General features: G+C 55.0%; 1 protein-coding gene across 2 annotated transcripts; it reads right to left on the bottom strand.

Annotated features, from left to right (window-relative positions):
• LOC105476682 (ankyrin repeat domain 13B) lies at positions 1 to 21,614 on the bottom strand. 2 transcript variants are annotated; one of them, XM_011732827.3, is made up of 15 exons: positions 21,012 to 21,614; positions 6,918 to 7,053; positions 6,685 to 6,809; positions 6,555 to 6,600; positions 5,799 to 5,942; positions 5,519 to 5,708; positions 5,373 to 5,439; positions 4,002 to 4,083; positions 3,124 to 3,188; positions 2,768 to 2,898; positions 2,501 to 2,658; positions 2,215 to 2,367; positions 1,950 to 2,113; positions 1,801 to 1,877; positions 1 to 1,405 (listed from the first exon to the last, which is right to left on the bottom strand). In XM_011732827.3, exons 1-15 carry the CDS (start codon positions 21,555 to 21,557, stop codon positions 1,177 to 1,179), a joined length of 2,313 nt encoding a protein of 770 aa, XP_011731129.2. In that variant the 5' UTR covers positions 21,558 to 21,614; the 3' UTR covers positions 1 to 1,176. The 2 variants fall into 2 exon arrangements, with proteins under 2 accessions (XP_011731129.2, XP_070938710.1); XM_071082609.1 differs by having other exon boundaries at positions 1,027 to 1,405; positions 2,501 to 2,691; positions 21,012 to 21,238.
• Between the last annotated feature and the right edge of the window lie 239 nt (positions 21,615 to 21,853).

The raw sequence follows: 21,853 nt of genomic DNA, 5'->3' as shown, positions 1-21,853 counted from the left end.
TCCGGTTTGAAGCCTCTTTTATTTGTGCCTCAGAATCAGTCTGGTGCCCCTGGCATCAGGGAAGGGGGTGAGAGGAACAGTTTCTCTTTGTTCTTTTCTTCCATCCCTTTTTGTGTCCCCTCTGAGCCTCAGGGGCTGAGCCGGGAAGGCCAGTCCCAGACAGGCCCGGGACAAGGGTGTGCGGTGGGCCCCTGCCCCTAGCGGGGTCTGTGCTTCTCTGGGTGGGTGAGGTGGGGCAGGGGAGAGCCGGGTGTTAGCACCATTGGATGAAGGGTTTTAGAGTCAGTCTCCGTGTGGGGGCAAGTGGGATGTACAACCACAGAGGCTAGCAGCAGCTGGTGGGAAGGGGTGGGGGTGGTGCCAGGGCCCTGGGCGAGCCCTTTGTGTCCAGTCTACTAGGGTCTAGTGCTTACCCAGCCCAATATGCTCCCCACTCTCTGAGGCACCATGAGGGAGTCAGGGCTTGCCCAGGCCAGAGGGCTACCTTGGACACACTCCCTGATCACCCAAAAAAAAAAAAAAAAAAAATGTGCCTTGGGGGATGGGACTCCAACTTCTGGCTGCCCAAGGAGAAGCTGGAACCACCCTGAGACCCAGGACGGGTGTGGGGGCTGGGGGAGCCGGGTACCCCGGTAAGTGCACTTGACGCTGAAATGCCGGGGTTGGGGAGGGGCTGGGCCCTAGACGTGCTGGTTTGTGTCTGGGACAAAGCAGCGACACAGCACGCGAGGAGCTCAGCTGCCCCCCAGGAGTGAAGAGCAGAGATGCAAAGGCTTCAGGGGCAGTGTCCTGGAGTGGGATTAGTGAACAGAAATGCGGACCGGCCACAAGGAGCAAGGGATGGGGACAGCGCTCCTCTAAGGATTCATCTCGGCCTCAGGACCGCCTGGCTCCGCCCCAGGACAGATCTGAGCCCAGGGGAGCGGGTTGGGGAATCAGCATACAGCAAAGCAGGGGAACCAGGCCGTGCCAGCTGCCTCCAGGGCCCTGGCCTGGGAAGGTACCCCGCGGCCATGCCGAATCCCTCCCCGAATCGTGCCTGCTGCGCTGCTGCACCGGCGAGGCAGTGGCTCCAGTCTCCAGCCGCCGCTCTGCAGGCGCGCAGGCCTAGGCTTGTCTGGCTCCTGGCCCTGGGCGTGGCGCGCATGGCGCAGGCGAGGGTCCCGGCAGGGGGCGCTACTGCTCGGTCAGTGAGAGCCTAAGGATGCGCTCCAGCTCCTCCTCCTCCTGGCGCGCGCGCCGCCGCCGCTCCTCCTGCTCCTGCGCCGACAGCTCCATCGCCAGCCGCAGCTGCTCGTCGTAGCTCCGGAACACGTGGCCGCTGGAACCTGGCCCTGAGCTGGGCCGAGGGCTGGGCACTGACGCCGGGGGCGCAGGCTGGCGCTGCGGCGTGGGCGGGGCGCTCCTGGGGGTGGGGAAGGAATGTCGCGGGCTCCCGGGCGCACCCACCCACCGGCCCGGGCCAGGACACGGCGTGGAGGCTCCGGGGCGGCCCAGGGCCACCACCCTCTAGTGGAGGCCGTCAGTCCCACGGCGTCCTGGCCCCCACCTGGTCGTGGGGGAGCCCAGCCCCTACCAAGTTCTCCCCGTCAATGCCTGGGGAGAGTCTGAACGCCGCGGTGAGGCCTCGATCCCTGCCCCCTGACTGCCGCCTTGGAGCCAGGAAAGAGTGGTGGCAGAAGCCATCCCGATACCAGAAGGGTCCCTGCCGAGGGCCCCGCGGGTTCTCCGGGCTGTGTCCTGGCTTAGGGGAGACAGGATCCTCTCCGGAGGATTCTCTCCGGCCCAGCGGGCACTGACCTGTCCTGTCGGCGACCCTCGTAGGACATGGGGTGGGTGCCAGGCTTGCTGTTGGTTAGCGCCTCCCAGATGGTGACCTGCGGGAAGGCATGGGCGTTAGCCGTGGCGGCGCCGCAGTCCCGTGGACCCGCGCGCCTGCGGAGACGCACCTGGTCATACTCACTGCCCGCCTCAAGCAGGCTCTGCTGGATGGCGAATTGCAGCAGGTCGTCATCGTCGTCCCGGGTCGCCGCCTCCCGCTGGCCGCCCATCACGCTGTAGCCGCGCGGGGCCTCGAACAACGCCGGGGAGATCTCGCAGCCGCGGCAGGAGGCTGGGGGCGCGGGGGCTGGGTCAGGCACGGCCGGGCGCGCCCCTCCCACCCACCCCGGGGAGAGCCGAGGGGCAGGCGTTCTCGCGGGGAGGGGGCCTCACTCGTGGAGCTGGAGCTGCTGACGCTGGAGGAGTCGCTGCCTGGGGAAGGCGTCTCGCTGCTGGGGCTGCCTCGCACCGATGGCACCGGCTCGTCACAGCCGTTGAGGTTCCCGAAGGTGATGCGTGCGTTGAGGATGTGGAAGATGGGGATTTCTGAGGATGAGGAAACCATCAGGCACCACCACCCAACCCCTCACACCTCAGCCTCAGCCCCGCCCCGCCCCAACCTCCTCTAAACCCTGGCCCGCCTGCCGCGGGCTCAGGAGAAATGGCGGTGCAGTCTTACCAATCTTGACCGGGAAGCCAGGAGGCAGGCGCAGGGTGATGAAGTCCCGGAGCTTGGCAAAAAGCGCATTGCTGACGGCCATGAGATCAATGATGGGGGCCACCTGCTCACACAGGGACAGGGGATGCTCCTCACACAGCCACAGCTTGGCCTTGAACCTGCCCCCACCAGATCCCAAGGGGTGAGGGACACTGCAGGAAGCCATGGCCTCCCAGCATCTCCTGGAGCCCCAGCCCCCCACCCTCCCAGCACCGGCAGGGGCCTCACTTCTGTGTCTTGGTGGTCAGTTCCATGGGGCGGCCCATATCACGGTTGCCCAGCTCAAAGTTGGGGTTGAAGTATTCTTCTGCAGTGATGGCAGTGGGGTTGGCTTGGCTCAGAGTCTGAGTAATCAGGGTCTGTACCACATGGGGAGGGGCCCAGGAGCTCCCCTCAGTTCCTGATGCCAGGCCAGCTCATTTGCCATCACAGGGCCCCCGAGCTGTCCCCTCTGCCAGTGTGGCACGGACATGGCCTTGGGCATTGTGGAAAGGAGGTCCACATGGGCCATGCTAAGCCTCCCAAGCCGCCTCCTGAGCCACATCCACACCCCTCCACTTATGGGTACCCCTACACACACTCACCCCATTTTGGGGGCCCCCGTGCTGCTCAGCGATTCCCAGGAAGGACTGCAAAGGCGTCTTACAGCCTACAAGAAATGTGGCATCTCAGAGGACACTGTAGCTCCACACACACCTGGGCACCTTATCAGAGGTGACAGCACCCAAGACCTAGGAAAGAGGCTGCTTCCTGGGGTGGGGCCTGCTCACCCAACCACATACTCAGGCACCTTCACCTGAAGAGGACTGAGGGCTCCAAGGGCCAGGGGCCAGGGCCTCTGTGAGCACAGCTTAAAACAGTAAAAAGTAGGCCCAGGGCTCAGAAGCAACTTCCAAAAGTGCTCCTCTCCAGCTCGGTGACCCTGGACAGTAAAACGCCTTCCCCAGTAGGCATTGTAGGGTGTGCATGTGCGTGTGTGTGCTCTGCTTCAGGCACTTTCATAGGTATGACTTCATGTTGTTCCCCTGTGAGGTAGAAATTATGCTTTTTCACTTCGGACACAGTATCTGGTACCCACAGAATCAGGTGTGGCATCAGTGGGCATACAGAATCTATGGCAAGGTCCCCTGACTTTCTAACTAGGATATGTCCCACTGGACTAGAATGGCCAATAAATGGCATACATGGCATTTCTCTCCCCTCCCAAATTCAACACTGACATTAGTAATCACTTGCAGCATGCCTCTCCACTGAACCCAGATGAGTCCTTAGAATCTTCTTAGTACTCTAGGAAGCCACTATCCATCATTAGGGCTTGGCACCTGAATTAAAATCTATTGGCCTGAATAAAGCATCCAGGCTCTTGCTAGGATGCCTGTGGGAATACTGATGGAAGCATTGAAGTGGGAGCTGGTTCCCGCAATCCTGCAATACCTCTCCCCATCCACCTCTGCCTCATTACCTTTGACCTTGCCCTTGTGCTGTTCTGAAAGATGCTCTGTCCGTGTCCGGGTGATGAGCTCCACGTTGGATGCTCCATACACCTGGGGACAGATAAAGAAAGGGCTCATAGGCAGTTCTGGTCTTACCCTGTGTCTTACCCTCAAGGGCATTGGGATCACTCCCTGTAGCAAAGGGTCCTGGAGAGACTCTGCTCCAGGCTTTTGGATAAGTAAATATATGAGGTCATTTTTTCATTCATTCATTCATTCATTCATTCATTCATTCACTTATTCATTCAACAAACATTTTTTGAGAAGCCTTTCTGTGCCAGGCATTGAGGTAGGCATCAGTGATACAGTAAACAAGCCAGACATGATCCCTGCCCTCCTGAGACTTACAATCTCTATAAGGAGACAATAAAATGGAGTTACAACAGCATGGTCCATGCACTGGTGGGGGTAGCACAGAGGCCTTCCCAGCCTACAGAAGCAGGGGAGGCTTTCAGAGGAGATACCACACACAAAACCCAGGGCATTTGTTAGGTCCTGCTTTCATGTCATGGGCAACATAGGGGTCCCAGAGTAACAGGCAGAGCCTTTTGGGGTTTTTTTTTGTTTTTTTGTTTTTTTTAGATGGAGTCTCTCTCTGTTGCCCAGGCTGGAGTGCTGTGGTGCGATCTCAGCTCACTGCAACCTCCGCCTCCCAGGTTCAAGTGATTCTCCTGCCTCAGCCTCCCGTGTAGCTGGGACTACAGGCACATGCCACCACACCCGGCTAATTTTTGTATTTTTAGTAGACACGGGGTTTCACCATGTTAGCCAGGCTGGTCTCAAACTCCTGACCTCAGGTGATCCACTCACCTTGACCTCCCAAAGCGCTGGGATTACAGGCGTGAGCCACCACGCCTGGCCAGGAAGATTGTTAGGGATAAAGGCCTGACTCTAGGATCAGGCCAGCCAGGATCTGAACCCCAGCTCTGCCACTTAACAGCTGTGTGACCTTGTACAGGTTACAGAACCACTCTAAGCCTGTATTTCCTCATCATAAAATGGACCAATCATCCCTATTTCTTGGGATTGTTGTGAAGACTAAATGGGATGCCAAGGAAAGGACTCAATAAACATGCATAAAATGGGAATACTAATAGAACAGCACCTACCAGAATGGGTTGTGAGGATTAAGTGTGTGTGTGCATGTGCACATGCCCTGTGTATACATCCACACATCCATATAAAATACCAGAGCAGTGCCTTGAACCCAAATATAAGTGCTTGACCACGCTGCATTGCTTCTGCACCTCCAGGGCTGGGGAAGGGAGGCCAGAATCCCCTGCACAGCTTGCTGCAGACAAGAGTGCAGCTGGGCTGGCAGCTGGGAGCTGCAGCCTCACCTTAGCTTCATACCCATTCACCATCTCCGTCTTTTCACTGCGCCAGCCCAGAATGCCAGTCTTGTTCCTGGGGAAGCAGAGTGGTCCAGCTGAGGCAGGCACCCCACCGGGCTGGCTCAAGGTTGACCAAGGCCATGCCCACCCACCTCTCAAAGGAGATATTCTTGGTGTCAAGCTGCGTGGTGACGACAGGCGCGGTGAGCCGGCTCAGCACCTGTTCCTCAGTGGGCTGAGCAGCAGCCAGTAGCAGCTCCCGGTCCTGCCCAGCCAATGCCAGAGTCTCTGTGTACACCACCCGGCGGTCGTGGTCAATTTCCATGACCACAGCGCTTGTGTCTGCCAGCCACGGAACAGCACAGGGGGTTCAGGGGTGGCCTGGGGCTGCTTCCCATTGTCCCCACCCCGCCCCACTCCTGCCTGCCTGACCTTGGCCCCTGAAGACAAAGCTGCGGTTCCCTCGCTGCCAGGTCATGTGGTCAAAGCCCAGGAGCGTGGTGTCTACCCTCAGGTTCTGGCCGCTCTTCCACACTTTGTAGGTGTCACTAGGGCAGATCTTGGACACCAGGGGCACTGGTGGAAGTGGAGGTTGGAGGTGGCTTTGACTAGTCTGGCCTACCCAGCCTGGGCCAGCTCAGGGCATGGGGTTTGGGATCCGTGTGGCCAGGAATGGGGGAGGGGACTGATGAGAGAGCGGCCTCTCCTCCGAAACCCCCTCCCTGGCCAATGTTGACCATACTCACGCAGAAGAGCAACCTGAGGTCGGGACGGGCGTGTTTCTGTCACCACTAAGTCCCTAGTGTCCACCATTTATTAATTCATTCACTCACTCTTTCATCCATTCTTTCAACAAATATTTATGAAACACCTACTGAGTGTTCCAGCCACTGGGAATACAACGGTGAAAAAGACAGGACTCCTGCCCTCTCAGAGCTTACCTTCTAGCAAGGAACGGCAGGTCATGAATACCGTAAGCAAATCATGACACAGTGAAGGGAATAATAATGGAATCAAGACAGTATCTGGGGCAATCTGGAAAGGCCTAGCTGAGGCGGTGGCCCTGAGCTGAGCTAAGGGATGGAGGGAGCCACTGGAAGAGCTATGAGAACACATTCCAGGCAAGGGAGCAAGTGCAGGACCTAAAGTGCGAGAGAGCCCAGAAGCGACCTGCTGCAGCCCGCTTACCCCAGCTAGTGAACTCCCATTTCATCTCCACGTAGAAGTCCTGGGCCTGGAGGACGAAGGGGAGAGAGGCTAAGTCTGCACTGGAGAAGGGCTCAAGGGCTCCCATGGAGGCTGAGAGGCTGGGCCTCACCTTGCGCAGCTTCTCCAGGAGCACGGGGATGCCCGCCAGCCGCTTCACCACCCGCTGGTAGTCCCGGTACCGCAGCACCAGCTGCACCAGCTCCAGATCCCGCGTACTCACAGCCTCCTGGAGCACTGGGGGAGGGGGAGGCAAGGTCACAGGGCAGGATCCTTCAGCCAACCATAGGTCTATGATGATGGGGAGGCCCTGGCTGTGGGGCTGGGGTGAGCAGGGCTGCACACCTGTCCAGCCGCTGCGATTCTCCCTGCCCACGTCTGCGCCGTGCGCCAGGAGCACACGGGCACACTCAAGGTGCCCCAGCGTGGTGGCCAGGTGCAGGGGAGTCCGGCCGCGGGGATCCAGCTGCTCGATGTCCACCTGGAGGAGGAGGGAGTGGAAGATATAGCCCCAGTCACTTCGGAGACAGCCCTCCGGAGCCCGACAGCCCTGGAACAGACAGCAACCCCCACCCCCTGCTGGGGCTGCTCTGCCTCGCCAACCTCACAAGGCAACGGAAAGACAGACACTATGAGCTGGGGTCAGGTGGATGCAAAGGGGCTTAGAAGACAGGACAGAAAGTAACTCTGGAAGGGGGAGGGCCTTCCCTCCCTTCCTGTCCACCAAGGGCCCCTGGTTGGGTCCTCTCCTCCAAGGCCCAGTGGCCTGCCTGCCAAGAATAAGCCTGGGACTGAAGTGGGGTGGCAAAGAGGCTGTTGGCCAAGGAGCTCACCTGGGACCAGACCTACCCTAGGGGTCCCAAACCACCTTCAGGAAGGGCTACCAATTTAGATCACTGACATTATCGAGTGAGGTTTAACAAACAGTTAGAGTAATAGACAGGAATGAAATAACAAGTCCACGGTATTCATACAATTTCACAACCAGGTCATGTGCATGTGGGACACTATGCATTAAAATTTGTACAAATCCTATAGTTTTTGTTGTGTGTGTGTGTGTGTGTGTGTGTGTGTGTGTGTGTGTGTGTGTGTTCTGAGATGGAGTCTCACTCTGTTGGCAAGGCTGGAATACAATGGCGCGATCTCCGCTTACTGCAACCTCTGTCTCCTGGGTTCAAGCGATTCTCCTGCTTCAACCTCCCGAGTAGCTGGGATTACAGACATTCGCCACCATGTCTGGCTAATATTTTGTATTTTTAGTAGAGATGGGTTTTCACCATGTTGGCCAGGCTAGTCTTGAACTCCTGACCTCAGGTGATCCACCTGACTCGGGCTCCCAAAGTGCTGGGATTACAGGTGTGAGCCACAGAGCCCAGACAAAATCTTCTTTTTTTTTTTTTTTTTAAATTGAGACAGGGTCTCACTATGTCGCCCAGGCCGGTCTCAAACTCTTAGGCTTGAGTAATCCTCGTGTTTCAGCCTCCCAAGCAGCTGGGATTACAGGCTTCTGCACCTGGCTTAGAAAGCATGTTTGTTAAACATAAGTTTTGTTTGTTTGTTTGTTTGTTTGTTTTTTGAGACAGAGCCTCACTGTGTCACCCAGGCTAGAGTACAGTGGTGCGATCTTGGCTCACTGCAACTTCCACCTCCCAGGTTCAAGCGATTCTCATGCCTCAGCCTTCCTAGTAGCTGGGATTACAGGCGGGCGCCACTATGCCAGGTTAATTTTTGTATTTTTAGTAGAGATGGGGTTTTGATATGTTGCCAAGGCTGGTCTCCAACTCCTGACCTCAAATGATTCGCCTACCTTGGCCTCCCAAAGTGTTGAGATTACAGGCATGAGCCACCGCGCCCGGCCTTAAACGTAAGTATTTAAGTATATTTCAAGAGTCTAGGACTTCTAGTTAAGAACAGTGAACTGACAGGCCAGACGCGGTGGCTCACGTCTATAATCCCAGCACTTTGGGAGGCTGAGGCGGGCGGATCACCTGAGGTCGGGAGTTCGAGACCAACCTGACCAACATGGAGATACCCCATCTCTACTAAAAATACAAAATTAGCCAGGCATGGTGCCTGTAATCCCAGCTACTCGGGAGGCTGAGGCAGGAGAATCGCTTGAACCCGGGAGGCGGAGGTTGCAGTGAGCCGAGATCATGCCATTGCACTCCAGCCTGGGCGACAAGAGCATAACTCCATCTCCAAAAAAAAGAACAGTATACTGACCACAGGCATGTAACTCCCTCCTCTCCTCCTCAAAACTTGATTAAAATGCCAATAAAAAGGCTTCAACTTCTATCATAATAAATGAAATTACTCTCCCACCATAAACAATGAGAAAATTATTGCTGCAAAATATATGAAGGCCGGACACAGTGGCTCACCCCTGTAATCCCAGCACTTTGGGAGGCAAAGGTTGGAGGATTGCTTGAGCACAGGAGTTAGAGATCAGCCTGGGCAACATGGCAAAACCCCATCTCTACAAAAAATACAAATCAATTAGCCAGGTATGATGGCCTGTGCCTGTAGTTTCAGCTACTCGGAGCTACTCGGTGGGAGGATCGCTTAAGCTTGGGAGGTTGAGGCTGCAGTGAGGTATCATCACACCTCTGCACTCCAGGCTGGGTAACAGAGTGAGACCCTGTCTCAAATACACACACACACACACACACACACACACACACACACACACTCTATATAGAAAATATATGTAAAGAGAAATAACAGTTTTTAGAAATCCAGAACTGTAATCCTTGAAATAAGGAAAATGAAAAAGCTGAGCTCTGTAACATCCCTGGATTTCTGCCTGGAGGAACATTCCAGACTGTAATTCAAGGAGGGGAAGCCCGAGCAGAGCATGGTGCTCTTCCTGGGTTGAGAAGATGGAGACAGGAGTTCAGGGAAGCCAGAGTACTAAAAGTTGCAGCAGAGCACAGTTCTGGAAAGGAGTAAACTACTCAAAAAATTCCAGAAATCCGCACAGGGGTCTCTTCGAGTTTTGCTGGATACTAAACTACACATATGTATAGTGAAACGCAGTAATACCATGCAAAAAGGAGCAATAAAATGGTAAATTCTCAGAGCTCACCAATGGCAGGGAGATAATCAAGCTCCAGCCGCCTAGAATGCAGAAGTATATTTAATCAGACCCCAGAAGGGTTATGCCTTAGTAGTAGAGCTAAACTATCCCTAGAGAATAGGCTCACCTAGACCCACCCTAACAAGTTAAAAATTAGCCTCAGGCTGGGTGCAGTGGCTCATGCCTGTAATCCCAGCACTTTGGGAGGCGGAGGCGGGCAGCTCACCTGGGGTCAGGAGTTCAAGACCAGCCTGGCCCAAATGGCGAAACCCCATCTCTACTAAAAATACAAAAAATTAGCCAGGTGTGGTGATGGGCGCCTGTAATCCCAGCTACTCAGGAGGCTGAGGCACGAGAATCACTTGAACCCAGGAGGCGGAGGTTGCAGTGAGCTGAGATTGCACCACTGTACTCTGGCCTTGGTGACAGAGCAAGATTTCATCTCAAAAAAAAAAAAAAAGAAAAAGAAAAAGAAAAGAAAAATTAGCATCGAAGGCCAGGCATGGTGGCTCAAGCCTCTAATCCCAGCACTTTGGGAGGCTGAGGCAGGCAGATCACTTGAGCCTAGGAGTTCAAGACCAACCTGGGCAACACAGCAAAACCCCGTGTCTACAAAAAATACAAAAAATTAGCCAGGTGTGGTAGCATGTGCCAGTAGCCTCAGCTACTCAGTGACTGAGGCAGGAGGATCCCTTAAGCCCAGGAGGTTGAGGCTGCAATGAGCTGAGATTGGGCCACTGCACTCAAGCCTAGGTGACAGAGGAAGACTCTGTCTCAAAAAAAAAAAAAAAAAAAAAAAAGCCTCAAAAAGGTCAAGCTGATTTGCAAGTAATTTACCTAGTCTGCCTGAACAAAGCCCAACACTCTTTAAAGGACAATAACAAATCCAGATGCTTAACATCATATTTACAATGTCCAACATTCAGTTAAAAATTACTAGACACAGCCAGGCACAGTGGCTCATGCCTGTAATCCCAGCACTTCAGGCAAGGCAGGCGGATCATGAGGTCAGGAGATCGAGACCATCCTGGCTAACACGGTAAAACACCGTCTCTACTAAAAATACAAAAAATTAGCTGGGCGTGGTGGTGGGCACCTGTAGTCCCAGCTACTCGGGAGGCTGAGGCAGGAGAATGGCGTGAACCTGGGAGGTGAAGCTTGCAGTGAGCCAAGATGGCGCCGCTGCTCTCCAGCCTGGGTGACGGAGCGAGACTCCATCTCCAAAAAAAAAAAAAAAAAAGAAGAAGAAAATATAATCTATAATCAGGAGAAAAATAATTTCATAGAAACAAGACCCAGAAGTGATAAAGATGATAGACGGCTCAATATACTCAAGAGTTTAAAGAAAAACATGAAAAAGATGTTCATGAGGAGAGGAATGAGAGGTATAAAAAAAAAGCCAGTGGACCATCTAAAGATGACAAGTACAGTAACTGAAATGAAAAATTCACTGAATGAAAATAACAGCAGATTAGATACTGCACAATTTTAAAAATCAGTGAATTTGGCCGGGCGCGGTGGCTCACGCCTGTAATCCCAGCACTTTGGGAGGCCGAGGCGGGCGGATCACAAGGTCAGGAGATCGAGACCACGGTGAAACCCCGTCTCTACTAAAAATACAAAAACTTAGCCGGGCGCGGTTGTGGGCGCCTGTAGTCCCAGCTACTCCGGAGGCTGAGCCAGGAGAATGGCGTGAACCCGGAAGGCGGAGCTTGCAGTGAGCCGAGATCGCGCCACTGCACTCCAGCCTGGGCGACAGAGCGAGACTCCGTCTCAAAAAAAAAAAAAAAAAAAATCAGTGAATTTGAAGACAGCAATAGAACTTTCCAAACTGAAGCACAGAGGAGAAAGAAAAATAGTACTGAAAAATAAAGTTGCCTGGGCTTCTATAGTCCCAGCACTTTTGGAGGCCAAGGCGGGAGGTTGGCTTGAGTTCAGGAGTTTAAGACCAGCCTGGGCAATATAGCGAGACCCTGTCTCTACAGAAAAAAAAACCCCACTTTTAAATTAGCTGAGCATGGTGGCAAGCAGCTGTAGTCCCAGCTCCTCTGGGGCTGCGGCAGGAGGATCCCTTGAGACCAGGAGTTTGAGGCTGCAGTGAGCTATGATCTCACCACTGCATTCCAGCCTGGGCAATAGAGCAAGACCCTGTCTCTATGGAGCCTCATAATCTGTAAGACATTATCAAGCACTCTAACATATATGTATTGGAATCCCAAAGGATGGAATAAAGAAGTAGGACAAATAAGACAAATTTAGAGAAACAGACCTGGTATGGTGGCTCATGCCTGTAATCCCAGCACTTTGGGAGGCCAAGGTGGATGGATCACAAGGTCACTTCAACACCAGCCTGGCCAATATGGTGAAACCCCGTTTCTACTGAAAATACAAAAATTAGCCAGGCGTAATGGTAGGCACCTGTAGTCCCAGCTACTTGGAGGCTGAGGCAGGAGAATCGCTTGAACCTGGGAAGGGGAGGTTGCAATGAGCCGAGATCGTGCCACTGCACTCCAGCTTGGGTGACAGAGGGAGACTCCATCTCAAAATAAATAAATAAATAAATAAATAAATAAATAAATAAATAAAACAAAAAAGAAAGAAAGAATGTCCAAAATTTTTCTAAATGTGATAAAAACTACTACGGTGGGTTGAAGAATGGTGCCCCTCCTAAGACATGTCCACATCACATTCTGACCCTCAGAGCCTATGAATGGGACCTTATATGAAAAAAGGGTCTTTGCAGACATAATTAAGGATCTCAAGACGAGATAATCCTGGATCACCCAGGGGGCCCTAAATCCAATGACAAGTGTCTTTCTAAAACACTCAGAGAGGTGAGAAGGCCATGTGAAGATGGAGGCAGAGACTAGAGTTCTGCAGCCACAAGCCAAGAGGGTTGTGGCCTAGTCACCAGAATCTGAAAGAGACAAGGCAGGACTCTTCCCTAGAGCCTTTGGAGGGACTGCCACCCTGCCAACATCTCAAATTTGTACTTACGTCTCCCGAACTGTGAGAGAATTTATTTATTTTTTTTAGATGGAGTCTCACTCTGTCACCCAGGCTGGAGTGCAGTGGCGTGATCTCGGCTCACTGCAAGCTCCGCCTCCTGGGTTCACACCATTCTCCTGCCTCAGCCTCCCCAGTAGCTGGGACTACAGGCACCCGCCACCACGCCTGGCTAATTTTTTGTATTTTTAGTAGAGACGGGGTTTCACCGTGTTAGCCAGGATGGTCTCGATCTCCTGACCTCATGAGCCGCCCGCCTCGGCCTCCCAAAGTGCTGGGATTACAGATGTGAGCCACTTCACCTGGCCAAATATTTGTTGTTTTAACTCACCTAGTTTGTAGTAACTTGTTGTGGAAACTAATACCAAGATAAAGCCACAGAACCAAGAAACTCAATGAACCCCAAGTAAGACAAACACGAGGTAAACTACACCAAGGTCCATCATAATCAAATGCTGAAAACTAGTGGTAAAAAGAAAATCCTAAAAGCATTCAAAGAAATGAGGTCTATTATGTATGGAAGAACAAATACAGGAAATATTACATTCTTCATATCAGAAACTATGCAAGCCAAGAAACAATATAATGAAATCTTTGAAGTGCTGGGGGAAAGAACAAAAACAAAAACTTTCAACCTAGAATTTTTTTTTCCCTCTAATCCAGTCTGACTGGTATTGACCTAGAATTCTATACCCAGTGAAAATATTCTTGAAAACTGAAGAAGAAATAAATATGTTGGCAGACAAACAAATACTAAAAGAATGTATTGCCAGATGTGCAGGAAATGTTAAAGGGAGTTCTTCAGGTGGAAAGAAAATGATCCCAGATGGAAACCTGAATCTGTACAAAGGATTGAAGAGTGCCAAAAAATGTTAAATGTATAAGAATGTCAGGAGACAGGCACAGTGGCTCACGCCTGTAATCCCAGCACTTTGGGAGGCCGAGGCGATCAGGTCAGCAGAGGTCAGGAGTTTGATACCAGCCTGGCCAACAGGGTGAAACCCCATCTCTACTAAAAATGCAAAAATTAGCTGGGTGTGGTGGGGGATTCCTGTAATCCCAGCTACTAGGGATACTGAGGCACATGGATTGCTTGAACCTGGGAGGTGGAGGTTGCAGTGAGCAGAGATCGCACCACTGCACTCCAGACAGGGCGACAGAGAGAGACTCTGTCTCAAAAAAAAAAAAAAAAAAAATGTCAGGCTGGGCACAGCGGCTCATGCTGTAATCTTTGGGAGGCCGAAGTGGGCAGATCACTTGAGCCCAGGAGTTTGAAACCAGCGTGGGCAATGTGGTGAAACTCCGTTCTACAAAAAAATGCTAAAATTAGCCAGGCGTGGTGGTGCATGCCTCTAGTCCCAGCTACTGGGAGGCTGAGGTGGGAGGATCCCTCGAGCCGGGGAGCCGAAGGTTGCAGTGAGCAGAGATCACGCCACTGCACTCCAGCCTAGGCAACAAAGCCAGACCCTGTCTCAAAACAAAAAAAAGTCAATAAAATATTTAAAACCCACAAGAATAAAGAGATGTCAGCAGATGGGAAACTTCAACACACTTAAGAACATGGAAAGTGGCTAGGGCCTCACCAACTGACTTAGGGGAGCAGAGGAAGCCGAAACTAAAGCAGCCACAGAGGGAAACGTCCGTGTAAAGAGCAAGCCAGATGACCCCCCAGGCCCCCCTGAAAGGTGTAGGTAGGACCCGCAGGCAGTGGGGAAGGCAGAAGTGGAGGTGAGGCTAGAGCTGAGTGCAGGGAGGCTGGTTACAATTCAGAGCCCCCTCGTTCCCTTCCCAGCCTCATTAACCCCTTCCTCACCACAGGACACCAGGGGTTTATTCTCTGCAGAAATTGGGCATGAGATGCTCTGGACTCAGGGGTATTGGTCACAGCAGAGGATGAGGTATGGTGCTGAAAGCCAGTGACCCGTGAAACCGCAGCCCCTTCCCTGCCTGGGTCCTGAACTACTGGCAGCCAGGTCACACCACCACCACCCTATCCACCCAAGCAAGAAGTTGTCCCAAAGACCTCAGAATACAGACATCTGGTGACCCTACAATGAACAGGCCAGCCTGCCACCTGATCACCTTACAGTAGCACCCACACATCCCTGAACTCCACAGCCCCGTTCTTAAATATGATCCAACAGCCAGGAGAAACTGGACACTTGATGAAAGCTTCCCATGTGAAACAAACCAAAACATACAAATTAGATGCTAAGAACCCAGAGGAAATTCTCTCGATGCAGGGAATAAAAGAAAACTCTTCGGGGGAAAACAGTAATTTACATCCTCAGGAAAATATAAAAAGATCATTGAATCCATGAAACAAAATGGGACAGCCTGGCTTTCCATGATGTCTCCTGCCCTTTCTCTTGCCTTCATTCTGGAAGTGACTTTCTTAACTTTTCCTTGTTTTCTGCATTCCTGGACAGCTGCACCTGCCCCGTAAACAGTAAACATCACCTGAATTTACTTCATTTTCAGGTGGAAAAAAAAAAAAAAAAACCAACTTTGAAACTGTCTTTATCTCCTCTTTTTCCCGCACCCTCCACATCTAACCCATCAGGAAAACCTGTAGGCTCTGCCTTCGAAACAGACCTAGAAGCCTCCCAGTTTCCACCACCTTGCGGCTGTAGCCACCCCATCTCTCACTGGCAGCCCCTCACTGTCTTTTGGCTGCTCCCCTTGTTCCCAAGCTCTATTGTCCACCTCACCTATGGCAGCTAAAGTCATCCTGTGAAGTGTTACTCAGGTCCTGACACTCTTTAGTTCAAAATCTTCCAGTGGCTTCCCATCATAGTTAGCAGGGAATCCAATGGCCCCAGACTTCTCTTTGCACTCATTTGCTCCACCCTTCGCCAACGACCTTCCCTGGAACATTCTCCAGGGTCCTCCAGAGAGCCCCAAGGCTTTCTCTGTCCCTTCACTCAGGCTGCTGCTCAAATGTCACCTCCTTAGAAAAGCCCACCCTGATAGCCCATCTGAGGTGACAGCTGCTATGGCTCTATCCACTGCCCAACCAAGTGTGCCTGTTTAGCACCTCCTGCACCTCGAACAAAGCCCCATCAGCCAGGTCCCTGTCTGCTTTGTTCACTGCTGGTTCCCCACTCCCCAGGCAGCACTTGGCACATAAATATTTGCTAGACAAATGCATAGAGTACTAGGCTGAGGGGGCACGAGGAGGGGAAGGTAATTAACCAAGAAATCATTGCAGAAGTATATTGTTTATGCACGGGGGGCTCAGGTCTGTAATCCCAGCACTTTGGAAGGCCTAGGTAGGTAGATCACTTGAGCTCAGGAGTTCGAGACCAGCCTGAGCAACACGGCAAGACCCCATCTCTACAAAAAAATACAAAAATTAGCCTGGCATGGTGACACCTGTAGTCCTAGCTCCTTGGGAGGCTGAGATGGGAGGATCACCTGAGCCTGGGAGGCAGCAGCTGCACTGAGCCATGATCACACTACTGCACTCCAGCCTGGGTGACAGAGTGAGAACCTGTCTTATTAAAAAAGAAAAAAGAAGAAGAAAGAAAGAGAGAGAAAGAGAGAGAGAAGGGAGGGAGGAAGGGAGGGGAGGGGAGGCGAAAGGAGGGGAGGGGAGGGGAGGGAACTATATTGTTTATAATTAGGGAGGTAAAGGACAGGAGTGTTTGAAGTGGTCACCTCTGGGGAGGTGGGAGAGGCGGAGCAAGGAGCACCGCTTTTCATTACGCATCTTCTATCAACAGTTAAATATTTTAAAGCATGACCGTGAACTCCTTTGTCAAAAATGAAACATTTTAAATAATTTAAGATTATTTATATAATTTTTATAGCCTTGTTCTGACATTTCTTCATTTTTCAATATACTGGAAGCCTCAAAAAAACCAGTGGGCCTGGCCCCTGTTGGCCTCTGAGCTGTGGCCCCCCACAGAGAAGGGGAGCACTGTTTACTCTTGTCCTGTCTTGGTTGGGCTAGACCCCCGGGCTTGCAACCTGGGTGGGGTCTTGAGCCCTGCAGAGGGAGTGGGAGAGGGCCACAGGACCCAAGCTGATTGGGGAAGTCCGGAGCCTCCCGATGGCGCTGTGCTGAGCCATCCAGGCCTCCCAGCCCTGCCCCACATGCCGCAGCCACTGCAGCTAATAAGGCCCTAGGGAGCTGGCAGGGCCCCTGCCTCGCCTCAGGGCTCCAGATGCTGCCTCCCTCCCACTCAGGTGCCTCAGCTCCAGGCCCCAGAGACAGGATGGCACTCCCTTGCAGGCATGGTGCCCCTCCCCACCCCACACCTCAGGAGTGCTCCCCAGCGCGCCTCCCCAGGGAGGCCTGGATGGCTCAGCACCCCATGCACCCCATGCAGAACCCCAGGCACTCAGCCAAGCCCCAGAGCAGCTCTCCCCACAAGCCCAGAGTGCCACCTGCAGTGCAAGTGGCACCTTGCCCTGGACCCAGGTAGGAGAATTCATTAATCTCCTCAGCAGAGGCCTCCAGCTTCTCCTCAGCAGAGGCCTCTAGCTATTTAATTGCTGGAATGAAAAGGTTTCCCATGAAACCCAACACCCAGCCCTCCCCACCAAGAGAATGGAGATTCCTTATCCCAGCAGGCCTCAGCTGGTGTCAAAACCTGGGGTCTTTGGAGTTTCGTAGCTGGGGCTCCCTGGGCAGAAAGCCCCCCGGCCTCCACTCAGGCACACATACCACACGCTAGTACACACAGGTACCATACAAATACACACCCATTCGCTCATAGGTACTCACGTGTGCCCTTAAGTGTACAAGCACACGCGTGCCCAGCTGCCTTCTGGCCCTGCAGGAGTCCACTCCTGTGTAACGAGTGTGTGCGCTGCCAGCATATTTGCACAGGAACACCCCTCACACCTACGTGCACTAGCAGGGTACTTTCCAAACTCCTTTAGCATGAGCAGAATCCTTTGGTTAAGGGAAGTATGAAAAGCATACACCTAATGTATGGACTAAACATGGTGCTTGCAAGGAAGGTGAGGGACGCAGAGCCTGTGCTCAAGGCCATGCCTGCTTAGCCCCTTCCCCAGCCCACCGGGAGGAAAGCAGGAGTCTGGTGTGGTCGTTACTTGACCTCTCTTGCCCAACGCGGGGGGCGGGGCAGGTCTGCCTGAGCTCATTCAAGGGGAGGCAGGCAGGATGTGTCCTCAAGCTGCGTAGGAGGCCATGGGCTGTGGGGGCTGCACCCTGGACTTCTCCCTCCATGTCGCCCCTCCCATCCTGCCCGTGCAGCCCCTACCCCTCATCCCAGAACACATTGATTTTTGGTTTCTGGGGTTTGCGGCTCCCTCTCCTGAGCTTCCTAGCTTACCAACTGTGGTGATGCCCCATATCCAGGACTGCCCACTGTAGGCAAAGGGAGGGGTCTGAGGTGCTCCCCGCCCATCCCGGGCCCCACAACCCATCTCCCCTGCCTCTAGGTCAGAAGAGTGAACAGGGAAAGCAGGAAGCAAGCCCATGGTGGAGAACGCCCCAGGGAGAAGGAAAATGTTTCTCTGGGACCACAGTCTGCCCACTTCAGGGTTCTGGTTGCCAGGGGCAGAATCCTGCTCCCCAAGCCCAGCCTACACATGTCCCTCCCACGGGAGCTGCACAGGCTAACCCTTCCCCCTGCTCCCACCCCAGGGACTCCAGATCTCGTGACTCCAGAACCAGGGCCATGCCCAGCTGGCCATGCCAGGCAAGGGGGAACTGGCACATTCCCTGGCCTACAACCCTGTCCCCCTTGACCTGGCAGGGAACACGCATGGCGGCAAGCAGGGCACCGCGCCGGCATCACAGCACTGCTGCGTGCCCCTTCCCTTCACCAGGCACCTCCTCTCTGCCTACCACTCCCTGCTTCCAGCCTCCAGCAGAACAATTAGGGCCTGAGTAAAGCCCATTAACCTCCTCTGAAGGTGGCCATGCTGACCCCCTCCTCAGCCAGCTGCACTGCCAAGCCTGCCCACAGAGGGCCTCTGCGGGGCTTTCTTGGAGTGAAGAAGAGGCAGCTATGCCAAGCCAAGACCAGGGAAACCCAGCTCCTGAGTGCTTGAGGAAAGCCGAGCTGTTTCCGTGGCGGCTGGTACCAGGGGGACGAGAGGCCAGGGACCCCGGCTGGGATGCCAGGGTTCCACAGTGCTTTTATCATGATGTTAGGTGGCTGTCCCCAGGTCCCCCTGCAGAAAACAGAGCCTGGTGCCCTGGGGAGTAGGCAGCGTACATCTGGATACAAGCCTCACTCTGGGCCAGTCCTCGAAGGGGGAGACAACCAGGGAACTCTCCCACCCACACGGAGTGGCATTCCCCTTTTTGGCATGCCCGAGGGAAGGAGAGGACTGGCCTGGCTCCTCTGTGGTTGAACAAGGGTTAACCTCCACCAGTGCCCTATATTCCCCCTGGCCTGCATCCAGGGCAGGCAGTGTCCATTTCAAGGAGACATTAACTCACTGGGGCAGGGGTAGGGGTGAACCTGGGACCTTGTTTCTGAGGCAGCCAGAGCGGTGGGAGAGAGAAACACATGAGCAGCCCCCAACACCTCTACCTGCAGTGGCTCCAGTGCCCCCCACCCCAGCAAGATGGCCACCCACTTCAGGACTATCAGCAGAGAGGCCTGCTGGAGAAGTCTTTTCAACCAGGGCATTCTGCCTCTCTCCAGTCTCTGCAGTGAAAGGACCACCTACCCTCAGGCAAGGGAGTGGGACTGAGGCATTCTGGAGATTCAGCATTTTGCCTAGTGATCCCTGGACCCCTGGGAAGTTCTTCCCACAAGAGGCTTGTCTTCTTTTGCTTTCAGAAAAGGAAAGCAGAGAAGAGCCAGCAGAGGGTGGCTGGCCTTGTCTTAGCACTCTGCACATCACCTGGAATTCCCTGTTCATACTTGCTTCACCAGAACAGAGACTCCTTGAGGGCAGGGGCTGGTGCCCTGTTTGTTCATCTGTTTCCCCGGGGCACTGTAACCCACTCTCTTTAACAGGCCTCTCATGGCTGCAGAGCACTGCCTTTATGATAAATAAACAGAGACAGAGTCTGAGGAGTTCAGTCCAAAGAGAAACTTGGAGAGTGCTGGCGTAAGCACAGGTAACAGGAAGTGGTCACCCAGACCCGCCCAGAGGCTTGCAGGCACAGGTCACTTGGATATTTACAGGGACTGCCATGCAGAGCTGGATGCCGTACAGGCCTCGGAGCTGGTTTAGCGTGGGACTTCAGAGACACATCCTGATCCCCAGCCTGCTCAGTCTGATGGCCTGCCCTCCACCTCCATGCTTCCCTTGGCGATTGTACAGCTCCTCAGACTGAACTTCTCCTGACTCAAGAAGTGGCCCTCAGAAGGTAAATTCCCACAGCGGGCAACTGCGCTAACCACCCCCAGCCCATGGTCCCAGGGTCTCAGACCCAGACTGAAACTGGGGTTCTCAACCTGCAGCAACCCATGGGGCCTGAGCCCAGCTCTGGCTCCTGCTGCCCACCCTGGAGGGGTGGCATCTCTGCCATGAGTGCCTACCTGTGGCCTGGGTGCCAAGGGCAGAAGTGGCAATCTGTGACCTGTGCCTGCCTTTGTCCTGAAGCATGGCCAGAAGACATCCCCCTTTTCCGTTTTCTTGGAGACCACTGCCCAGCCCAAAGCTGGTGACCCACGTGGTCTTACTGACCAGCAGAAACCAGGGAGCCCACCTCGTGTGCAGAACCTCAAGTCCTTCCAGCAGCCAGGGCCCCCCAGCTTCCTCTGCGCCTAGAAGCCAGGCCCCAGCACCAGAGGGCAGGAGAGCGCTTTTCAGCACCTGGACAAGGCCCTTGGGGCCTCCCAAGAGGGTCTTTCTCCACCCCCCGTTCCTGAGCTGGGGCTGGGGTCTGAGGGATCCAAGGATCTGCTCAGTTTGAGAGCTAAAAGAGAAAGCGCTCACCGTTGGGGAGAGGGCGCTGGGTGGGGCTGGGATGCCTGGGAATGTGACACAGCCTCTTCCCCATCCTTGACCTATGGCCCCCTCCCCACGCAAGCCTTTCCCACCTCCGCACCCTCATTCGGGAGGTGTCGCTGCTCCACTGGCTGGGGCGGACTCTCCCACCACATGGAACACCGACCCAGCCCGCAGCCCCTCCCTGCAGCCCTCACTGCCCCGGCGGAGGAGGGGCACAGTGGCCCCTACCCCCATCCAGGAGGGTCCGAAACACGTGTGGTCCCGCCCGTCCAGGCCAGAGGGGAGTGGGCAGGGCCCGCTCCCATCACCCTTTCCCGGTCAACAAGCACAAAAGCCGCGGCCGCAAACAAAGACGCGCCGCAAACTCGCCGGGGAGGCGGGACAGCCCGCGCCGCACCCCCTCCCCTGGCCGGACGGGCGTGCCTGGTCGTGGGGTCCCCGCGGCGACCCGACGGCGCTCCTACCTGGCCGGCGCGGACCTCCTTCTCCAGCTCGCGGTGGCGGTTGTACCACACGAGGTAGTGCAGCGGGTATTTGCCCTCGGGCCCCTTCCTGGCGGAGGCGTTGGCGGGGATCATCGCCCGCTCCTCATGCCGGGGCCGCGGCGCCCGGCCGGGGAGGAGGGACGGCGCCGGAGCCGGGGCCCGGGGCCGCGGGGCGGGGGGCCGGCGCTGCTTGCTCGCGGGGCTGCGGCTCGGGCATGTGCGAGCGGCGGCGGGCGGGGGCGGCGCGCCCGGCGCGGTGCGGGCGGCGCGGGCGACGGGCGTCCTCGCGAGGCGGCGGCGGCGGCGGCGGGTGGCGCGGAGAGGCCCCCACCCGCCCTGGGAGGGAGCGGGCACTCGGCAGCGCGGCGCGGACTCGCGCTCGCCTCCCACACCCCCGCACACAAAGACGCGGCTCGACGGAGGGAGCAGGCGCCCGCAGCGGGCGCGGGGGCGCACGGGGCGCGGGCCCCGGGGACGCCGCCGCAGGGACGCGCGCCCGCAGCCCCCTGCTCCCCGCAGCTGCATAGCCCGGCCCTCAGCCCGAGCGGCCGGCGAGGGATGCGGGGATGATGGGGAGAGAGGAAGGGGACCGGGCGCCCCGGGTAGAGCTTGTCAGCTCAGCCCCGCGGCATCATGGGGCTTGTAGTCCGCCTCGTGAAACTGGGGGTGGCAGGTGGCCGGAGAGGGTCCGCACTGTCCCCGGATCCCGTGGGAGAATGGGCGGGGAGTCAGGCCTGGCCCAGACGCGGGCAGGGCCCTGACGCCAGGTGGGCTGGGGTGCACCTGCCCCGCTGGCATTTTGCCTTTTTCTGGGGAAGGAG

This window comes from Macaca nemestrina, chromosome 17 (genome assembly GCF_043159975.1).
Source record: "Macaca nemestrina isolate mMacNem1 chromosome 17, mMacNem.hap1, whole genome shotgun sequence".
Classification (NCBI taxonomy): domain Eukaryota; kingdom Metazoa; phylum Chordata; class Mammalia; order Primates; family Cercopithecidae; genus Macaca; species Macaca nemestrina.
Note: the sequence above shows the minus strand (reverse complement) of the source record. Positions and strands in the feature narration are given on the sequence as shown.